Genomic DNA, 19,839 nt, shown 5'->3' with positions numbered 1-19,839 from the left:
TAGTGTAAGCAACACGGAGAAAGAAAATTCTAAGAATATTCTCAGTTTGCCTTATTTTACAGATTTGAAACCATTAAATCATTGTTAAAAGACTTTAAGGTCAACCTTGTTTATTCCTATAATAACACACTAAAAGAAGCTGTGCTTTCAACACAGTATGGCCGTTGAAAAACAAACTCCACTGCCACTAGCAAACTGCCAAACACCCAACCAACTGTCACCAACAAACCACTGAATACCAACAAAAAGAACACCAAACAAGCACCAAGACCACACACCAATTCACAAGCATCAGACACGGCAAATCGCTCACCAACTCGACAACCACAGATGGACACAAGCACGACAGAACTCGATTACCAAAACTTATGTGAAATGCACACAGACGACTGCATTCACTCTGAATGTCTCCATTGACTGATCACTCTTGAATAACTCTGAATGCTCAGCGACCGAGCCCTTCAGCAAGCCAAAACGCCCGCCAAACAAGCAGTTCACTCGTCAACCACCCATCCATCATTTACACACTCTCTCTCTCCCGTTCTCCCTCTCTCTCAAAAAAGAGAAAAACAACAGGCACAGAACTTCCCCATAATATCTTAACAATAATAATAAACATAGAAATATAATATAATAAATATGCGAAACATCCAAGACCCTTCAATATAATAAATATGCAAAACATCCAAGAACCTTCCTATCTCTTCCGATGAACGCAAACAACCCAACAAGACAACAGACGAAACAACCAGCCGCTCTCTCTTTCTCTCTCTCTCTCTCGCTCTCTCTCTCTCTCCCTCTCTCTTCTCACATACACAAGAAACCCTTGAGAATGTTGTCAAATGTAACCAATTCATCAATTCCCCCCATAGAATATTCAGTAGATGAAACGTATTCATATGGAGCTAGTCCGCAGGGACCATTGGCTTGAAATTCAAGCTTCCAAAGAATATGGTTAGGAAGAAGAGAGAGGATGTAGAAGGAAATACAGAAAGAAGAGATCGGTTTTTTAAAAAATTTACTAATAAATATTAAAATATTAAAATGCAAAAAGAATAGTATTAGGGGTAGTAATGTATTGCATGTTTGCTTGAACTGCTGAAGTTCCACAGTCCAACGATGTAAGGAATAAAGGTCTTCGGGACTGAGAAGTTCGACTGTGAGACACATTTACTGCAGTTGGTGCTGCTGTTCACCGACTGTTGAAATACAACCTATGAAAAAGGGACAAACAAGAGACCATCTGTTGATGGTCGAAGTCACATAGTCCAAGAGCCAGGACAGGATTTATTTACCCAAATGAGTGCAAAAGGTTTGAGGATATATTTTGTTTCTACATGGCCAAAGAGTCTCAGAAAAGCGATACTTACAAAACCTCAGTGGTGGGCATGACGTCATCAACATGGCCACCAGGCGAACATGACCCGACCCCATTCCATTGACCGTAGCTCCTCTTCTAATTACCATGGCAAATGCATTTTTTTCCAATAGAATTTAGAATCTTTTTTGCTTGAGTACATATTTCTGTATCCGTAACAATTTTTCTGGAAATTGTACTTAAACATAAAAAATTGGTACACGCTGGTGACAAGTAAAAACTTTAACGTGAATTTACTCGAAAACCAAAAGATTTATGAAAAAATGGACACGTACAAAGAAGTTTCCTCTTTTCACGAGGATTCAGAAATTCTATAATGTGTAGATGAGCGGTATTGGGCAAAAAGAGTAAATTCTCGTTACAGACAAGTTAACGAGGCAGTGAAATCGCGCCTCATGCCATAATTGGTATACTGTATGGCATTTCACGTTGGAATACAGAAATGCTCAAGTCTTCTGTAATTTATAAGCCAGTCTATAAAATGAAGATTCATTTACAGTCTTAGAAATCGAACCCAATCAGAAATATAATCCTTTAATCACTAATATGGATACCTATACTCTGTTTTTTTTCATCTGTCCATCCGCCTGTGGTGTTTTTGTATGGTAACACTGCGTCCCGGGCTTTAGATAGTTACATTTAGCTTACATTCAACGTTTATAATAATATCCTATTTCGAATATTAACGGTGTAATTCGCTTACAGTAAATTATCAAAACACTTTTCAGTTGCAAATGTACACCCAGATATCCTTTTATTTAACCTAACACTTTCACACAGCGTAACTATTTACCGGGACGCAGTGTTGCCATACACAAACACCATAGGCAGATGGACAGATGAAAAAAAAACAGAGTATAGTTGGAGCAAATGCGGTTTACGTTTTTTTTTGCTAAGTCTAATTTGTTTTTAATGTCTTTGTTGCCAGTGTATATAAAACTCATTCTGTTCTCTTGTACCTCCTTTTTCTGTTCATAAGGAAAAGAGAAACACTTCTCGACATATATTATAGATGTCCACAATTCTATCCATTTTTATTTGTACAATACCTTCCGCATAACAATAATTCAAATAATTTCCAAACTTTATTTTGCCTTTCATTTTTATTCATTCAGTTTTACTCTGCCGGGCAAGTCTCTTTTTCCATCTTTGCAGTTCTAGCTTTGTTGATTATATAGCTATATATATATATATATATATATATATATATATATATATATATATATATATATATATATAATAAAACTGAATCACGAAAGTTTCCAACGTGATAAATCCATAAATAAAGGTATAAGCCACGAAGGAAAGATAAACGACGGGGTTTCTGCAAGATCTTTCGACTCAACGTCCTTTACTTAGCAGAAGAACTGACTTACATGAGAAATTCAGAATACAGGATAGGTTGTATAAGTGACAGATAGATATTATAAGGAGATTAGTACTTAGAATCCAGCACACCTGGAGAATGAGTGACCTTTCCAAACAAGCATAAACATGGGTACAATTTAAGAACAAAATGATGAAGTTCAACTGCTCAAACACTTGTACGAGACAATTGAAGAATTATACATGGCGACAGCTGACCACATTCAGATCTTTGGTAAACAAAAACTTATTCACAAAACATATTAAACATACATATACAAAGAAAATATCTCTAAGGCAACTAATTTGTATTTAAGTCTGTAATCATATCTTTGAGGTCATTTTTAAACATGTTACAAATATAATGGTCTAAATGAAACAGGCCACGACTGATATTAAAATTACAATGGGAAGTAAGTTATATTATGGCAGATTCTAAAAGATTTCGGGATAAGACATCTTTTGATCTTGCAATTACTGAACCACTCCAATTTATCTGCAGGTTGTTTTAACTTAAATGAATGAATATTGCATTAGTTGTTTGCCCAGTTTTGACAGAATATTTATGCTGTTTTAATCTTACTTCTAAGCCCTTGCTCGACTGTTGCTTCCCCAGGGGCCATTTTTTTAACATTCCTTTTAGTGTGTTATTATAGGAATAAACAAGGTTGACATTAAAGTCTTTTAACAATGATTTAATGGTTTCAAATCTGTAAAATAAGGCAAACTGAGAATATTCTTAGAATTTTCTTTCTCCGTGTTGCTTACACTATAAAACTTTTTGTGGGCTTTATTATAGCAGATATCTAATATATGTGAAGGATAACATCAATCTTTCCCTATTTTTCTTATGTATTCAATTTCTTGATCCAAATATTGGGGACTGACAATGCGCAATGCTCATAAAAACACAGAAGAAAAAATTGATATTTTGATGTTAAGATGGTGGCCTGAATAGAAATGAGCATAAGTTAAGTTGTTGGTTGGTTTCCTATAAATACTGAATTTACATTGAAATGGTTCTCTATGCATCAAAACATATAAGAAAGGGAGGCAGTTGTCTTTTTCCAATTCTAGAGTAAACTTAATCGACGGTACCTGGTTATTTAATTTAGATAGTAAATCATTTACATCAATACCAACCGGCAGAACAGTTAAAATATAAATGATATTAGGTAAAAAGCGTTTTTCAAAGAATTCCATCTCTGATTCTCATATATATAATTCTCTAGATTTAGTTGATAAATTAAACAAAATTACTCTTTGCCCCACTGATAGATTCGTTAGTTTTGATGTATGTTCTCTTTTTACTAAAAATTTTAGAATATCTTAGTGATGAACTAACTCAGCATGAATTACATCTACCTGTAAGTCTCATTATTTCACTCACTAGGTTGTGCATTTGTGATTGTAAGTTTATATTCAATAGTGAATTTTATCAATAAATATTTGGCATGGCAATGGGCAACCCTTTATCACCACTCCTCTCAAACTTGTACATGGAATTCTTGAAAAACACTTTTTACCTAATATCATTTATATTCCCGTAAAGTAGAATAGATATGTTGATGATATTTTAGCGTTCTGCCTGCTGGTATTGATGTAAATGATTTACTCTCTAAATTAGATAATCAGGTACCATCAATTAAGTTTACTCTAGAATTGGAAAAAGACAACTGCCTCCCTTTCTTATATGTTTTGATGCATAGAGAACCATTTCAATGTAAATTCAGTATTTATAGGAAACCAACCAACAACTTAACTTATGTTCATTTCTATTCAGGCCACCATCTTAACATCAAAATATCAATTTTTTCTTCTATGTTTTTATGAGCATTGCGCATTGTCAGTCCCCAATATTTGGATCAAGAAATTGAATACATAAGAAAAATAGGGAAAGATTGATGTTATCCTTCACATATATTAGATATCTGCTATAATAAAGCCCACAAAAAGTTTTATAGTGTAAGCAACACGGAGAAAGAAAATTCTAAGAATATTCTCAGTTTGCCTTATTTTACAGATTTGAAACCATTAAATCATTGTTAAAAGACTTTAAGGTCAACCTTGTTTATTCCTATAATAACACACTAAAAGGAATGTTAAAAAAATGGCCCCTGGGGAAGCAACAGTCGAGCAAGGGCTTAGAAGTAAGATTAAAACAGCATAAATATTCTGTCAAAACTGGGCAAACAACTAATGCAATATTCATTCATTTAAGTTAAAACAACCTGCAGATAAATTGGAGTGGTTCAGTAATTGCAGGATCAAAAGATGTCTTATCCCGAAATCTTTTAGAATCTGCCATAATATAACTTACTTCCCATTGTAATTTTAATATCAGTCGTGGCCTGTTTCATTTAGACCATTATATTTGTAACATGTTTAAAAATGACCTCAAAGATATGATTACAGACTTAAATACAAATTAGTTGCCTTAGAGATATTTTCTTTGTATATGTATGTTTAATATGTTTTGTGAATAAGTTTTTGTTTACCAAAGATCTGAATGTGGTCAGCTGTCGCCATGTATAATTCTTCAATTGTCTCGTACCTGTGTTTGAGCAGTTGGACTTCATCATTTTGTTCTTAAATTGTACCCATGTTTATGCTTGTTTGGAAAGGTCACTCATTCTCCAGGTGTGCTGGATTCTAAGTACTAATCTCCTTATAATATCTATCTGTCACTTATACAACCTATCCTGTATTCTGAATTTCTCATGTAAGTCAGTTTGTCTGCTAAGTAAAGGATGTTGAGTCGAAAGATCTTGTAGAATCCCCGTTGTTTATCTTTCCTTCGTGGCTTATACCTTTATATATATATATATATATATATATATATATATATATATATATATATATATATATATATATTATATATATATATATATATATATATATATATATATATATATATATATATATATATATATATATATATATATATATATATATATATATATATATATATATATATATATACATATGCAAAATAAAAACACTGTATCGTGCTTCTAAGATATCAATAGAGGGATCCACAGTAATATCCTTGTTTATCTAGATATATATTTGGAAATATATACAAAGTTTAAAGCTTTCCTCCATCCTCCTGCTTAGTGATCAAGTCCACAGGAGGATGGACGAAAGCTTTAAGCTTTGTATATATTTCCATAAATATACTATATCTAGATAAACAAGGATATTACTGTGGATCCCTCTATTGATATATATATATATATATATATATATATATATATATATATATATATATATATTATTATATATGAATATATATATGTGTGTGTATATTATATATATATGTTATATATATATATATATATATATATATATATATATTACTGGAAGACTGGGGCATCTAGAACGCTGCAGATTCAGCAAGAATAAAATAAACGAGTCACATGGCTTTGATAAGAAGGACCTCCGCTCTAAGGCTTTGACTCAAATCATCTCTAAGGATCAACAAATAAATTTTCCAGATGTTATTGACTATTTAAGTAGTAACTCTAAAACCAAGAAGGCTATGCCTAATTTGATATCAAAGTTGAATTTGTATCCAGACACTCATAATTTAATAAGAGTGAATTGTAAATTTAATGAGAAGAGCAGTGTAACCAACCAAACTTATATTATTCTTTTATCAAGAGAGAGTACTCTAACAAAACTTATTATATTGGATGAACATTTGCTTTTGAAACATGCTGGTTGCTATGCCCTTTTGACAGAATTACGTAGGAAATTCTGGATACCAAAATTCTTCTCTACAGTTAAGAGGATTCTGAAGGAATGTGTTGTATGCCGGAGATATAACCAAAGACCTGTCAAACTTAATCAATCAGCCTATAGGGAATTTAGATTGAGTCCATCTGATAAACTTTTTGGTAATGTATACCTTGATTATTGTGGTCCATTTTATGTGAGACAAGGGAAAGATAAAGTTAAGGTTGGGATCCTTGTTATTTCATGCATGTTCGCACGAGCAGTTAATCTTAAGATCTGTATGGATATGACAGTTGAAGAATTTTTGCGTGCTTTGTCACTGCATTCTTTTGAATATGGAGTCCCTCGGTTTATAGTAAGTGATTTGGGTACGCAAATAGTAGCAGGAGCCAATATTGTTCAGGATTTCCTGAAGGATGCTGAGACTGTTCAGTATTTAACTGATAATAATGCTGAGAAAGTCCATTTTCAGCAGTACTATAAGGGCTGCAGTCAGCTTGGAGGATTGGTTGAGAGCGTAGTCAAAATGACCAAGCACATGATACGGAAGTCAATCAGAAATAATGTCATTGAATTTAGGGATTTTGAATATCTTGTTTGTCATGCTGTACATTTGATCAACAGAAGGCCTATTGCCTTCAAAGAAGCATTAAGAGATTGTTCTAATAATGTACCAACCCCTATAACGCCAGAGGAACTTATTCATGGATATTCATTGGTCTCTTTGAATAATATTCCTGCATTACAAGCTGACCCTGATTCTGATGAGGATTTTCAGGTTGATTTTGATGTTGTACATAAAATTAAAGCATCTTATAAGAAGCTGAAACATGTTAGAACTAACTTGCTGGAAATCTATCATCGGGATTTCATGAAGACTTTAATTAAACAAGCTACTGATAAGAAGGATAGATATGCTCCTGTAAACCATAAACAAATCAGTATCGGCGATATTGTGCTGATTAAGGATGATGGATATAAACCTTTTAATTATCCTATGGGAATTGTCAAAGAAGTTTTCAAGAATATCAACGGAGAGGTAACTGCTGCAAAAGTTCTGAAGGGTAAAACCCATGAAATAACTAAAAGGCAAGTTACTTCTTTAATACCACTCTTGAGGAAGGAGTCTGATGAGGATGCTGTAGCATCAGATGATGATGATGAGGATGCTGAAGCATCGAAAGAAGAGATTCCAGGCATGGACGTTTCTAGAAAACGTCCACTGAGAAAAGCTGCTGAGATATCACGGCAAAAATTCAAAAGCATTCTAAACGATGATATTTCAGACTAATTATATTTTCTTTATTTGATCAAATTTACATAATTCTGATGTAAAATTTGATTTCTTCCCCGGGAGTGTTGAAAAAATAACAATAAGTTATTTTTTGTTTTCTGTTTCTTTTTTTTAATATGGTAATTTGGTAAGTTTGTAAATGATTGTTTTATTTTTAACTTGCATTCTTAGTATTTAAATATTTTTTGTTTACATAAAATGATGACAATTCCTTAATAACCTGTTAAAAATTAAGATGGTTTGGGTCGTTGAAGAGATTTGCTGCTCGTTATACATTTCTTACAGAAAGGAGAAGTGGACGGCTTTTAATGAAAATGAATGTAGTTCTTAGCCATTTTCACCAGTGACAACTTTGGATTTACTTACCTCTTTATCGTCACGGTGAAAAAATAAGTGATTGGTACCATGGATCCGCATCTTACGTTACCTTCTATACTTGGAAGCCTTATCAAGAGCCAGCACAGCAATTGTGATTTGTTGCATTTACAAACAGCATACACGGACAGTATGGGTTGTGAGGTACGTCATCATTTTTAAAGGTCATTTAAATTTTATGATTTACAATCCATAGTTCATTTAATAATGAAAGTCTCTTGCTTTGCTTTTTAGCCCCCACAAATAAATATACCCTTGGATAATATTTATATCATTCAAAATTTTTATGGGATTGCCTTATTATAATTTCCCAGTCATAGTTAAGAGATTCATTTTATCTTCAGTTACTTTGTGCTGGTTAGATAATTTAAGTGTTGTATCATATTTTGGTATCTTCTCATTTGCCACTTTTATGTTAATTAGTCGTTTACTTACATTCGTTGTTTTTACTACTTAGGTGGTTATTCGTTTGGCCTTACTGTAAATTTGGCTTGTTGTACACAAGTAATATACTTAATACGCAAAGTGGACCATTGCCTTTAGGTAATTATTATTTGATAGTGTTAAGTGAAATCCATTATTGATGCAATACATATATTTGAATGGCATTCTTGTGTTTAAATAATTTAACAGTGATTTCGATAGTTTAAATTACCATTTGAAGTGTAACTGGTATTTGGTATTTTATATTTGTCTAGGGGTTCTTGAGAATGGTAATTGGAAGTTGGAGATGCTTGACCATCGCTTTGACCTCCATTTAAGGCGATCATCTTCGACAGCAGCAACAACAGCATTGGTTTTAATTTGAGCAGCTATACATGAAACCCTTTTATTATATCTTATTCAATTTCTTAGTTGAAGGTTTCATTAAAATAAGAAAATTACTGTTTGTATTAATTTTCCAATTACGTATTAAATTTTTCGAGATGGCACCCAACGTGGGGGATAAATAAGGTGCTGTTTTTGCTGTCTGGTTAGCTTCCGGGTTGGGGTTTCGTTTGTTTGTGGGTCCATGGTCTATCCTTTAAATCTTATTGAAATGAGTGTAGAATTAAAGACTCGAAAATATATTCGTGGCCAAGTAACGCGGTTGTTTAATCAACATGATAAATTTACGAGTATGAATAAAACTGAGTGCAAGGCTGTTCAAATTAAACTGGTTTCGTACAGTGATCAGTTGAACAGTCTTAATACTGTAATCCAGAAGTCTTTGTATGGAGACGGGAAAAATGAGGAGGAGTTCTTATTAGAATTGCAGTCTTGTGATGATTACTCAGATAAATTAAATACCTGTTTTGCTGTTTTGAAATTGATGGATTCTAAGCCTGAGGCCAAGGATTCTGAGACCGAAAGAAGTCTTTTGAAGAGTCATGTAGTTCCACTTCCGATTTACGCTAGCACCGAAAGTGAAAATGTTGAAATATTTCTTGTTGAGTTTGAATCGGCTATTGCCACATATTCTTACACTGAGAGGGATAAACTATTACTTCTCAAGCAACAGGTATCAGGCAGAGCCTCGATTTTGCTCGAGAATCTTGAAATTTCAAAGCAGACTTCTACTGAATGCTAAGAAAGAAATTGCTTTTTTAAAGCTTTTTATAAAGAAGCACTGGCTTCTCGTTCGCTGCAGAAATTCAATGTAATTAAGCAATTAAGTGAAATGAAGCCTGAGTACGGTACTGATCCTTTTTCCTATATTGGAAAAATTACTAATGTAACTGAAACTTTTTCTACATTGGAAATCAAAGTAGATGATATTTTGCAGTATTTCATCTGGCAAGGCATGAATGAGTCCTTTAAAGCTCAGCTTGTAAATGTGACTAATCATGTACGTCCATCACTTGAGGAGATAAAGGAAAAATTCTTTGAAGCATCTGAACGTTATATGGACGTCACAAGAAAGTTTAATGAAAGGGGGAGACAAGGAGGAAAATCTTCTACATCACTTGCAGTTAATGTTAAATATGAGGATAATGAAACTAACAGAATTAGTACTGCTGACGCCGCTTCTCCGAGGAAAAGGTGCACTCTTTGCCAGGAAAACCATGCAACTCACAAGTGTATAAAATATAAAGAACCAGAGCATAAGCTGAGACGCTTGGAAGAACTTAATGGTTGCAAGAAATGTGCTAACAATGGACATACCACTGACAAATGCAAGTTTAAATTCTTTAAGAAATGCTATTTTTGTAAGGGTTGGCACTTTTCATTTTTGTGTGATCATCAAGGTGAAAAATCTCATGATGAAAAACTACAAGTGACTGGGAGAGGTGACAAGGAAGTAAAAGCAGGTATATCAAAACACAGGGAAACCTCAAGTGATATGATGATTATAACTAAGGCTTTGCATACCTCTGATGGCGCCTCTGTTTTGCCAACTTTTACCTGTGAAATGTTGAATGGAGCCCTTGTTAGAGGTTTGAAGGACAGTGGCTGTCAGACCAGTTTTGTAACTGAAAAACTTGCATGTGATAATAGGTTGAAAGTGTTAGAAGATAATGTCTCTTTAACAGTCAATGGTTTTAATTCAAGTAAGAAGTATAAATCCAAGATAGTTGAATTAAAGTGCAACTTTGATGATAAGGCTTGTGTAATACATGCATTGTGTGTACCAAGCATAGATATAAATTTGTCATTGCCAGGAATTTCAGAAGTGGCCAGGGCCTTTGCCAAAAAAGGCTTCAAATTAGCTGATAAATATTTGACTGATGGTAGTGATAAAATAAAGGACATTGACTTGATACTTGGTACAAATGACGCCCATTGTTTATTGGATTTTTCTGTAAAATTTGGCAATGATCACCCATCTGTTTATTTGGGATCGGCGGCAGGAGTGATGTTAATGGGTAATGTCAAGATTATGCAACAGAATCTACCTTATCTTTCAAAGGATTTTTCTTGTTCTCGGTGTTCAGAGCATTCCTGCTCTGTTGCCGATTATGAGGAAACATGTGAGTTAAATGGAAACAAATCCTAGGTATTTGATGGCATAGATGAATGCTGCCAGTATATTGGATTTGGTAGTTCTATGGGTGAGCCAAGTGGCTTAAGTTTGGAATGCGAGGTGGAGGCTCAAGCTAACTTCGCTATTCTAAATGAAAAAGGTATGATTGAAGAATCAGAGCTGAGACATGCAACTGATGAGATGCTGCGGTCTGTGTATGAGAAATCTATTTGTGAACCAGACCATGAAGATGGAAACTTTATGTCAGATTGTAATGGAAATGTGATTAAGTTTACCCTTGATAACGCAAGGAGAAACGAGGAAGGAAGGCTAAAGATGCCTCTTCTATGGAATGAAAAGAGCTGTCATTTGCTTGGACGGAATTTCGACCTTGCAAAGGCAGTATTAAGATCCAACACGAGAAAAGTACAAAGGAACAAGGCAAATTTGGAACTTATGAATGAAAATTTTAAAGAACAAGAAAAACTTGGAATAATTGAAACAATACCAAATCTAGAAAGGTACATGGATGAGCATCCTGAGTGCAGTTTTTTAGCACACATGGGAGTTTTTAGACTGGATCGGGAAACAACAAAATGCAGAGTTGTTTTCCTGTCCAATGTTTGTGAACCTAGCAGGTCCAGTGTGATGACGGTCAATCATAATCAGGCTATGTATATGCTGGCCCACTCAATCAGAAGATAACGTCTGCAATGCTTCATTTGAGATTCCGATCTAAATTACTGATCTTCGATATTAAGAAAGCATTCAATCAAATAGCACTCAGTGAGCTTGATCAGCAGAAGTTACTATTTTTGTGGTATAAGAATGTTAAGAGAGGGGATTTCTCTATAATTGCTTACAAAAATGTTCGTCTTCCTTTTGGACTTCGATGCAGTTCTACAATTTTGATGTTGGCTCTTTTCAAAATTTTAGTACTGGATAGCAAGAATGATAATCCTAGACTAAGAAATGCAAAATGGATAATGTATCAGCTCTTCTATATGGACAATGGTGGATTTACTTGTGAATCATCCGAAGCCTTGAATTGGATGTATGAGATTTTACAGGGTATTTTGGTCCTTACAAAATTGAACTACAGCAGATGTTTTCTAATGATTATGTGCTACAAGATAAAATTGATGAAGAAAATATGCAATCGCATGTAGGATGCAAGAAATCTGAGATGGAGGTGAAATTACTTGGGATGATCTGGAATCGTAGGAGTGATACAATTTCAACCAGGAACTTGTGCCTTGATGAAAAGGCTACTACAAAGAGGGAAATTTTGCGATCCATTGCATCTAATTATGTTTTCAACATAAATGGTCCTCTTCTTAACAGAGCTAGACTTTTTATGCAGGACTTACAATGTGCGAGAACGCTCGGATGGGATCCACAACTTAGAGGCTTTCAACAAAAGGAATGGAGAAATATTGCAAACCAAGTAAATTCTGCTCCTGTTTTTGAGCTTCAGAGATGTGTTGGTGAAAGGACAGATGAATATAAACTTGAGGCTTATGTTGATGCAAGCAAAAGAGTTTATGGAGGAGTTGTATATTTATGCAATATGAGAGGTGGTGAAAGAAGCTTTGTATTAGCGAAAAACACTCATTGGATTCCAAATTGCATTGAAAAACTTCCATTCCTTCATCCGAATTACAGGCTATATGTTTGGGTACAGAGGTTTTGTTGGATACCTATAATGAACTGAGTGGCACACAGTGCCTGGTGCCCATCAAAATAGTTGACTAGGGGCTATTCTCAGATAGTTTTGTTGCTCTGTCGTGGCTTAAGTCCTTTTCTCATAAGTTTGATAAAATGCAGAAAAGGTCAGTGTTCGTAATGAACAAACTGAATCATATAACAAAGCTATGTGAGGGGAGAAGTGTTGGATTCTCATTCGTGAGTGGAATAGACAACCCAGCTGACAAAATTACACGATGTCTGTCATTCAAAAGTTTAATGAAGTCTAATTACCATAAGGGTCCGAATATACGTGATCTCGATCAAGCTAGTAAAAGTGACATTTTATGTTTTAAGGTATCAATGGTCGAGAATTTAGAAACCATTGAGGCATATAGTGCATCAACCAGTATAAAAGAAAGCCAAACTGTAAAACTAGAGCACTTAATACCTCTAGATACTCAAATATGGATAAGTTGATATCTATACTTGCGAAAGTTCTGGAAAGCTGGGATCGATTGGGCAAAGGGCGTTTATAAACCAGTCCACATGGCTTTGATAAGAAGGACCTCCGCTCTAAGGCTTTGACCCAAATCATCTCTAGGGATCAACAAATAAATTTTCCAGATGTTATTGATTATTTAAGTAGTAACTCTAAAACCAAGATGGCTATGCCTAATTTGATATCACAGTTGAATTTGTATCTAGACACTCATAATTTAATAAGAGTGAATTGTAAATTTAATGAGAAGTGCAGTGTAACCAACCAAACTTATCCTATTCTTTTATCAAGAGAGAGTACTCTAACAAAACTTATTATATTGGATGAACATTTGCTTTTGAAACATGCTGGTTGCTATGCCCTTTTGACAGAATTACTTAGGAAATTCTGGATACCAAAATTCTTCTCTACAGTTAAGAGGATTCTGAAGGAATGTGTTGTATGCCGGAGATAAAACCAAAGACCTGTCAAACTTAATCAATCAGCCTATAGGGAATTTAGATTGAGTCCATCTGATAAACTTTTTGGTAATGTATACCTTGATTATTGTGGTCCATTTTATGTGAGACAAGGGAAAGATAAAGTCAAGGTTTGGATCCTTGTTATTCCATGCATGTTCGCACGAGCAGTTAATCTTAAGATCTGTATAGATATGGCAGTTGAAGAATTTTTGCGTGCTTTGTCACTGCATTCTTTTGAATATGGAGTCCCTCAGTTTATAGTAGGTGATTTGGGTACGCAAATAGTAGCAGGAGCCAATATTTTTCAGGATTTCCTGAAGGATGCTGAGACTGTTCAGTATTTAACTGATAATAATGTTGAGAAAGTCCATTTTCAGCAGTACTATAAGGGCTGCAGTCAGCTTGGAGGATTGGTTGAGAGCGTAGTCAAAATGACCAAGCATATGATACGGAAGTCAATCAGAAATAATGTCATTGAATTTAGGGATTTTGAATATCTTGATTGTCATGCTGTACATTTGATCAATAGAAGGCCTATTGCATTCAAAGAAGCATTAAGAGATTGTTCTAATAATGTACCAACCCCTATAACGCCTGAGGAACTTATTCATGGATATTCATTGGTCTCTTTGAATATTATTCCTGCATTACAAGCTGACCCTGATTCTGATGAGGATTTTCAGGTTGATTTTGAAGTTGTACATTAAATTAAAACATCTTATGAGAAGCTGAAACATGTTAGAACTAACTTGCTGGAAATCTATCATGGGGAATTCATGAACACTTTAATTAAACAAGCTACTGATAAGAAGGATAGATATGCTCCTGTAAACCATAAACAAATCAGTATCGGCGATATTGTGTTGATTAAGGATGATGGATATAAACCTGTTAATTATCCTATGGGAATTGTCAAAGAAGTTTTCAAGAATATCAACGGAGAGCTAACTGCTGCAAAAGTTCTGAAGGGTAAAACCCATGAAATAACTAAAAGGCATGTTACTTCTTTAATACCACTCTTGAGGAAGGAGTCTGATGAGGATGCTGTAGCATCAGATGATGATGATGAGGATGCTGTAGCATCGAAAGAAGAGATTCCAGGCATGGACGTTTCTAGAAAACGTCCACTGAGAAAAGCTGCTGAGATATCACGGCAAAAATTCAAAAGCATTCTAAACGATGATATTTCAGACTAATTATATTTTTTTTATTTGATCAAATTTACATAATTCTTATGTAAAATTTGATTTCTTCCCCGGGAGTGTTGAAAAAATAACATTTAAGTTATTTTTTGTTTTCTGTTTCTTTATTTTTAACTTGCATTCTTAGTATTTAAATATTTTTTGTTTACATAAAATGATGACAATTCCTTAATAACCTGTTAAAAATTAAGATGGTTTGGGTCGTTGAAGAGATTTGCTGCTCGTTATACATTTCTTACAGAAAGGAGAAGTGGACGGCTTTTAATGAAAATGAATGTAGTTCTTAGCCATTTTCACCAGTGACAACATTGGATTTACTTACCTCTTTATCATCATGGTGAAAAAATAAGTGATCGGTACCATGGATCCGCATTTTACGTTACCTTCTACTTGGAAGCCTTATCAAGAGCCAGCACAGCAATTGTGATTTGTTGCATTTACAAACAGCATACACGGACAGTATGGGTTGTGAGGTACGTCATCATTTTTAAAGGTCATTTAAATTTTATGATTTATAATCCATAGTTCATTTAATAATGAAAGTCCCTTGCTTTGCTTTTTAGCCCCCACAAATAAATATACCCTTGGATAATATTTACATCATTTACAATTTTTATGGGATTGCCATATTATAATTTCCCAGTCATAGTTAAGAGATTCATTTTATCTTCAGTTACTTTGTGCTGGTTAGATAATTTAAGTGTTGTATCATATTTTGGTATCTTCTCATTTGCCACTTTTATGTTAATTAGTCGTTTATTTACATTCGTTGTTTTTACTACTTAGCTGGTTATTCGTTCGGCCTTACTGTAAATTTGGCTTGTTGTATACAAGTAATATACTTAATACGCAAAGTGGACCATTGCCTTTAGGTAATTATTATTTGATAGTGTTAAGTGAAATCCATTATTGATGCAATACATATATTTGAATGGCATTCTTGTGTTTAAATAATTTATTAGTGATTTCGATAGTTTAAATTACCACTTGAAGTGTAACTGAGATTTGGTATTTTATATTTGTCTAGGGGTTCTTGAGAATGGTAATTGGAAGTTGGAGATGCTTGACCATCGCTTTGACCTCCTTTTAAGGCGATCATCTTCGACAGCAGCAACAACAGCATTGGTTTTAATTTGAGCAGCAATACACGAAACCATTTTATTATATCTTATTCAGTTTCTTAGTTGAAGGTTTCATTAAAATAAGAAAATTACTCTTTGTATTAATTTTCCAATTACGTAGTAAATTTTTCGATTTCAGGATGGAGAGAGAGAGAGTGGCTATTGGGTGTTTGGGCGATAACATTAAAATCTTCATAAGAGAATGATGTCTTGCATTTCTTACAGTGATCTCCTATATTAGAAAATTCTTTATTTTTTAATTGACATCCAGTTCGGTGACTAACTCCAAGATGAGAATCAGCTCTGACTTTGAGCAATCTCTTAGTGGCTCCGATATATTTCCCAACTTTACATTTTAGGCAAGTGAAACAATAAACCACTAGAGACCGCATCAAGGCAGTAAGCCTATCCTTAAGGTGAAATAATGACCCAATTGTCTTAGGATTTTTCGAACATAATCTGATGTCTACAGCTGGAAATGTACTGCGAATTGAGTTTGCAGTGTTTGTTTGAATTTCTTCGAATATACAAAAGGAATGGAGGCATACATGAGCAATTTAGAGACATTAGGTATGGACAGACTGGGTTGAAATATATTAATCAAGAGGCTATTCGCATACTTGTTGAATAAGAAGGAAGGATACGAATTATGTTTTTTCTTCAATTTCAAAAATAATTCGTATCCTTCCTTCTTATTCAATAAGTCACGGAATATCCTCTCACCTCTGTGCCAATTGCTCTATCGCAAATAGGTGGAATTATGGATAAAACAGACAAAAGTAAGCTAATGCACGTTAGAGAAACACCAGCTGAAAAACGTGGAGACAAATGTGAATGGAGATCAAGCACACCTAGACGTTACCATTGTTGATGGCATATGTGCTCATGTTGCACACTATGAAAATGCCAGAAGCATACGGAGCTCTTGGACAAAAATTGCTAGAGATCGCCGTTTGCTGTACAGCTGCTAAGGGAATACATATAATGTTTGATACATAAGGTTACCATACTATAAAAGACTGTGAACATGAACGGCGATCAATTGTGTCAACCGGTGAGATTATTAAGGTAACATGAAAGGGTCAGAAAACCCCAAACAAGTCATCAGACGCATTTAGAAATGAACAGTTTAAAACATCACTGATATCTTTTTTGTGCAGAGTGGAAAAATCAGATATGCTGCTGCTCTTGGAAAAAAAACATTCCATGTTGGAGTAGAAACTAAATGCTATGGATACATTTGCAAAGATGATAATGTAGAAGTAACAGAAGCACTTGAATTTGCTTGCCACCATCAAGAGGCGGACACAAGGATTTTGTGGCATATTCACCAATTACCAGGTGGTAATGACCATAACAAAAATATCCTGGTAAGAGCAATCGACACTGGTGAGTTGTACTATTAGTCCACTATAAAATAAAACTTCCCCAAACCTCAGATCTGGCTTGATTGCAGCGTATCTTCAAATAACTGTAAACGAATGACCAATTTTGCATGCATTGCTAAGGATCTTTGCCTAGCTATGCCTTTACAGGGTCTGACTTTACAGCAGCATTTGCTAGAAAGGGTAAGGTTAAACTTTGTTAAATCCTGCGAAAGAATCAATCCTGAATTTAAAGAATACGGAGTCAGCTGGGAGAGTCGCTATCGATAAACGCTAAACTAGTCGCTGGACTGGAGAAATATGTACATGCAATGGCCAAGCGAGGTATTCCTCCGTATTTGATGGGAGATACAGTTTGTTCGTGAAAAAACTACACAAGTGCCAGTCTAACAACTCTTCAAAAGTTAAAGGCATTGATCCGACAATGCTGCCTCCCTCTAACCATCTTTGTTGCAAAAAATTAAAAGCAGCAGTGCTGTTTCATGGCTGTGGAAGAGGGCATGCACGCAGTGCGTCAGAAACCACATGACGGTTTTGATCCCAATGGACATGGACGGTATCTAGAAGATAACAGATATCACATACAATGGTGTGATGGTCCAGCTTTACCGGATGATCTAGAACTTGTCACTGAAGAGGACTCTGACTGCAATGACGAAGAAAGTGACCTTTATTCTGGTGACAGTATGTTATGAAGAAAATTAAGAGGAAGATCGGTGGTGTTAGTTTACTCTCATAGCGATTCTTTTTCATCATTTCCAGTTTGACTGGGAGTTATGATGGAGGTCTTAAGATCGAAAGGGGTCATCTTTCTTATGTTTCTATTCACTGCAATCTGTGTTCCATCTTGAAATAGGATGTTTCGTGTTTTATGTGTGTATATTTCTTTCTAAAGTACAGGCATATGATGAACCAAATTTTGCATTTTATTTTCAACAATTGACATCGACATCACCCATTTTTATCATAGGTACTAATGACAATCCAGTATAGCATGAAGAAACGAAAAGAATTTAGCTATATTAAAAGAAAGTTGAGGGGGTCAAGAAATTAAAATTTCCTCATAGACCGCATTTACAAAACTAACTACAGACCCGGGCTCCCTTAAGGGGTTGGGGGAATTATATTGTGGTTTGAACTTTGTTTCCAAAGGCCTATGTGGATGCTCAATACACAAGAACATGAAAAGCAAATTGTAAACCGTATTTGCTCAAGCTAAGTACCCCTATTGGGGATTGGAGAATTATATTTCTGATTGGGTTCGATTTTTAAGACCCTAGATGAATCTTCATATTATTGACTGGCTTATCAATTACAGAAGACTTAGCATCTTTGTATTCCAGCGTGAAACGCCATACAGTATACCAATTATGGCATGAGGCGCGATTTCACTGCCTCATTTCCTTGCTTGTATCGAGAATGTACTTTTTTTTTTTTTCCAATACCGCTCATCTAAACTTTCTTATGTTACATATGTCCTGAACCTCGTGAAAAGAGGAAACTTTTTTGTACATGTCTATTTTCTCATGAATCTTTTGGTTTTCGAGTAAATTCACATTAAACTTTATACTTGTCACCAGCGTGCGCCATTTTTTTTTATGTTTAAGTACAATTTCCAGAAAACTTGTTACAAATACGTAAATATGTATTGAAACAAAAAAGATTCAACATTTTATTGGGAACAAAACAAAAAAAAGATCCTATCAACCTTGGTTAATTAGGAGGGGCTATGGTAAATGGAATGGGGTCGGGTCATGTGCGCTTGGCGGCCATGTTGATGACGCTGTAACAGACACGCCCACCACTGAGGTTTTGCAAGACTCGCTTTTCTGAGAGTCTTTGGCCATGTACTAGAAACAAAATATATCCTCAAACCTTTTGCACTCGTTTGGGTAGATAAATCCTGCCCTGGCTCTTGGACTAATAGCTGCTACTACAAGAAAACAGAAACCTACCAGCACGAAACACTATTTAAAAGATAAATAAATATGAAGCCTTACGAACAATACCTAACTTTTGAGCAGCATTGGCTGAAAATTTCATTAGATGTTTCTGAAAAGTTGGGTGCGAGTCAAAAGTTAACCTACATAGAGTGTATAGTTAAAGTTTCAGACTCAATCACTAAAGCTCCATCCCCCTGAAGTGGAGGATGGGGTGGAAAAGCTGTACGAGATCTGCTAATCTATAGTTTTTGTTTTACTAGCGTTCGATTTCTCATAAGTGGAGACTTTACTACTCCCACAAATGTTGCATCATCGGTACACTGAAAAACCTTGTTTTCCAGGCCGACAATCAAGTCACTTGTATATATATATATATATATATATAATATATATATATATATATATATATATATATATATACATATATTATATATATAATATATAT

At 34.7% G+C, this 19,839-nt stretch overlaps 1 protein-coding gene across 1 annotated transcript; it reads left to right on the top strand.

Moving 5' to 3' along the window:
* Positions 1-6,767: 6,767 nt before the first annotated feature.
* Positions 6,768-7,772, top strand: LOC135225324 (uncharacterized). Its single transcript, XM_064264656.1, has one exon. The coding sequence runs from the start codon at positions 6,768-6,770 to the stop codon at positions 7,770-7,772; it is 1,005 nt and encodes a 334-aa protein (XP_064120726.1).
* Positions 7,773-19,839: the final 12,067 nt, after the last annotated feature.

Source organism: Macrobrachium nipponense, chromosome 13, assembly GCF_015104395.2.
Source record: "Macrobrachium nipponense isolate FS-2020 chromosome 13, ASM1510439v2, whole genome shotgun sequence".
In the NCBI taxonomy this organism is placed as follows: Eukaryota; Metazoa; Arthropoda; class Malacostraca; order Decapoda; family Palaemonidae; genus Macrobrachium; species Macrobrachium nipponense.
This window is presented reverse-complemented; position numbering and strand designations above follow the sequence as displayed.